This window comes from Nymphalis io, chromosome 7 (assembly GCF_905147045.1).
Source record: "Nymphalis io chromosome 7, ilAglIoxx1.1, whole genome shotgun sequence".
Lineage (NCBI taxonomy): Eukaryota > Metazoa > Arthropoda > Insecta > Lepidoptera > Nymphalidae > Nymphalis > Nymphalis io.
In genome coordinates, this window is record NC_065894.1 from 5,850,642 (window position 1) to 5,854,478 (window position 3,837).

At 34.0% G+C, this 3,837-nt stretch overlaps 1 protein-coding gene across 1 annotated transcript; it reads right to left on the reverse strand.

Annotated features, from left to right (window-relative positions):
- Window positions 1-531: 531 nt before the first annotated feature.
- LOC126769698 (brachyurin-like) lies at window positions 532-2,315 on the reverse strand. Its single transcript, XM_050488613.1, is given in 5 exon segments — window positions 532-633; window positions 910-1,106; window positions 1,426-1,524; window positions 1,714-1,984; window positions 2,103-2,315. Coding segments are annotated over 5 exon segments (882 nt in total).
- Window positions 2,316-3,837: the final 1,522 nt, after the last annotated feature.

Genomic DNA, 3,837 nt, shown 5'->3' on the forward strand with positions numbered 1-3,837 from the left:
TAAGGAACTAAGTGCTGTAATTATGACGTTTGTGTATAATTTGTAGGTAAATTATACAAATATGGTACAAATAGAGATGTCTGGTGAGTCAAATTGTTAAAGGTTAAGATATCAAGAACAGCTGGGTTCACAATTTTATTATCAGACTGATAGTATCGTTCGCAGTGCCACCGATCCCGAGGCTCTGGGTTCAAAATTCTGTTTACTCTATAAATAATTGGCATTATTCTCCCGTGCTTTAGAAATCACGTACAGTTGGCATGATATATGAACTCCTGGTCATGCTTACTGATTACTGATAGACTTACTGTTTCATCAGATTGAGAGTGAGGGAATAGTGAATACACCTGTGTTTATGTACACACTTGTGCAATATAATAACTCCCATGCCAGGAATAGCCAACTGATCTTTCTTGATAACGGGTGCTATATCCGAAATCGACCAAACGGACATCATAAGTGTCATCACTGGTATATAGAGATGTTGAATTTTAGAAAAACAAGCTGGTTTATATTAAGTGAGACTATTATTTATTGGCTATTGATCCAAGATACGTATGAAGTAACTCTTGCGAAAGCTGCAGGGAAACCGGCCTCACAACCAGCTCTGGCTCCATATGATGTCACTCCGATCTAAATAAGATAAAACATATTCGCATTTTAAATTATATTTTATTATAATTAATATATAGATTTAAGCTTGTATAAAATAAAATAAACGTAAAACTTTCGGCCTTAGTTATATACGTTTTTTAGTGTTAGCTAAATACTTATTTTTCTCTTTCTTACATATTTGATTTGACATTTGTATGAAAGAGAGCATTATTAATAATCATCCCATCACAATATTTATAGGTAAAGCCGTTTATTGTTAAATATTATGAATTATATATATATATTTGTACTTACCAAGACCTGTCTGCCAGCGATGTTAACGGCTAAAGGTCCACCAGAGTCACCTTGGCAAGTTCCTCTGCCGCCTTCACCGCTGGTGCAGATATTTGAGGCATGGACGAAGTCGGTGCCGTATACAGCAGCGCATTGAGCATTGGTTATGACGCTGAGGTTCACGGAGCTAAGTCTTTGGCTCGTTGGAATTGAGCCACCTGTGTGATAAATTATTGTGAAATGATATATCAAATAGATGAAAAAAAATTTGTTTGGGTAGAACTGTCTTAGAATTCAGTTGGAAGATTTGACCCAAATAGATAATTAGTTTAAGGGAAGGTAACACCTCCGAAATGAAGAAAGTAAATTAACTTATAAGAGTGTTACCAAAATAGTACAACTATGTAAGAAGTGGCAAACGGGACGAAGGCTCACCTGATGGAAAGTGACTACCACCACTCATGGACACTTACAATACGAGGGCGTGCATGTGCGTTGCCAGCCGTTTTCAAAAATATAACGAAATTAATATCTTACCGTCTCTGGTTAGACCATATCCGGATGCAAGAGCGTTAAAACCATTGAAATCGTTACCAAGCTGATCGGCACTAGGGAGAACGATGGGCTGGATTCCAGCTAAAATTAAGGAATAACATTTTGAATAATGAATGATATTTTGTTCAACTAAGTTAAGTATATAGTTAAGTGATGTAAATCTTTCGAAATAGATCTTGATTTTACATAATTTTGCAACCACACAAGATTATATCTATATAAAATTGTAGTGCTTATCTTTTTTTTTAATCCCCTGTTTATAATACGTACTACTAGTTATTACTGGAGAAGGAAGGTAAATAACAGCAATGTCGTTAGCGGCGTTTGAAGGTGTCCAGTTAGGGTGGACTGCGATATCGGTGGTGGCAATGCGATGACCTCCAGTGAAGATGGTGTTGGAACCGAGGACGACAGTGATAGACTGAGCAGTCAAAATGCCATCCGTGTAGCAGTGAGCAGCGGTCAAAACGCGAGTATTGGAAATCAGCGAACCGCCGCACATAGAGGTGAGGACGAATAAGATAGTAATAACGAGTCCAGCCTGAATACAAAAAAAAATATCATTAAAATATTTAGTCGTTTTAAGTTACATAAGAAATATTCTATTATAATTATTCAATTTTTAAACGCATTATATGTACCCTTAAATATATATTTACATGGTAGGGAACTTGCTAGATATCAGTGATCGAACCACCAACGATTCTGGGGTAGTATTTCAAACCTAATTCTTCAGCGGTCTTTACTTTGCTAGCTAATGGAATACCAACTGTTCTATGGTAATCGTACACAGAAGCGCCATCGTAATTATTTTCTCCATACACAGCGCTGATAGCAACAGCTAGTACAACCGAAACCAGCAAAGTCTTCATCGTGGATAACAGTTTTTCGATTTGTTTATTTCCAGATTCTTTTATATAAAATACATCTTATCTATCTGTATATAATCAGTTTTAATCAAAGGATAAAAATGTTTTGATTATAAACAAATGACATTACATTTACATTACATTTTAGATTCATTAAAATTTACGAATAAATAAATCTGTTTAGTAGTTAAATTATTTTCTATGATATTTTGTCTCTTTTTAATAAAACCTTATATTACATTTTTTGGACACTATTCATTTAAACAATCTAACGACACCTTTTATGTTTAAATTTAGCCCCTTAAGACACAGATCCTCGTAAATAAACAGACAAGATAATACATACTTACATATTATGTTTTTTCTCGCAATAAAATATCATAATAAAAATACAATAAAGTAATAAATAATAATTTAGTAAGCATGTTTGAATTGAATTGGTTTTTCCCATAAAGATAAACGATTAAAGATTTGAAAAATTAAAAGATGTATATAATGATTTAAATTAATTTTAACGCATTACTATCAGATTAGATAATATAATTTATAAAATATTAATCAGAAATTATGTAAAAATTCCATTTAAAATCCCAGCAAGATAGCATTAATATAATTAAAGGTCATTCGTGTATTGTCGAGTATTAAATACTAAGTATTTGTTTATATTTAGAGCTCGGATGCTAGGCGGTTAAAATGCCTGAGTTTTAACCGATGTTTGTGGGTTCACCCAGGCAAGCACCACTGAAACATAGCTTTTATTTATTTATACTTGAACATTTCCGTTCTACATTAGTATTTGCTTTAGATGCATTCGGGCTGTGTAAACTTGAATTGTATACATTATTATATGTGATACAGTATACCTATAGTATGGTATATGTATCGTTGCAGTCTCTTGTTATGCTACAGCCAGAGGCGATGACTGTTGAAACATCTGACTCAGACTGGACGATAGGTAAATTGGCTGGATCGGCATTGTAGAATAATAGTATTTTCAATATACACACTAATTGGTATCTTGCTAACATTCAGCTCATACACAGACGTATGTACATGTGAAATGTTAAGTCAGTTTTTTTATTTGTTTTATTTCAAATGTTGTTCGTTACGAATATGTACAAATACATATTTTTTAATAGGATGGCAGATGAATAAATTGGCTGTTAGATGATGAGTGGTCACTACTGCCTATAGAGATTGGCACAATTAGTTATAGTTATTATTCCTTACACTGTTAATCTGCCGTCAAAAATGAGAAATTTATTGTCTTATATCTTAAGCCTATAAAAAGCCGAGATGGCCTAGTGGTTAGAACGCGTGAATCTTAACCGATGATCGTAGGTTCAAACCCGGGCAAGCACCACTGAATTTTCATGTGCCTTATTTGTAATTTGTGTTTATAATTCATCTCGTGCTTGACTGTGAAGGAAAACATCGTGAGGAAACCTGCATGTGTCTAATTTCATTGAAATTCTGCCACATGTGTATTCTACCAACCCGCATTGGAGCAGCGTGGTGGAAAAAG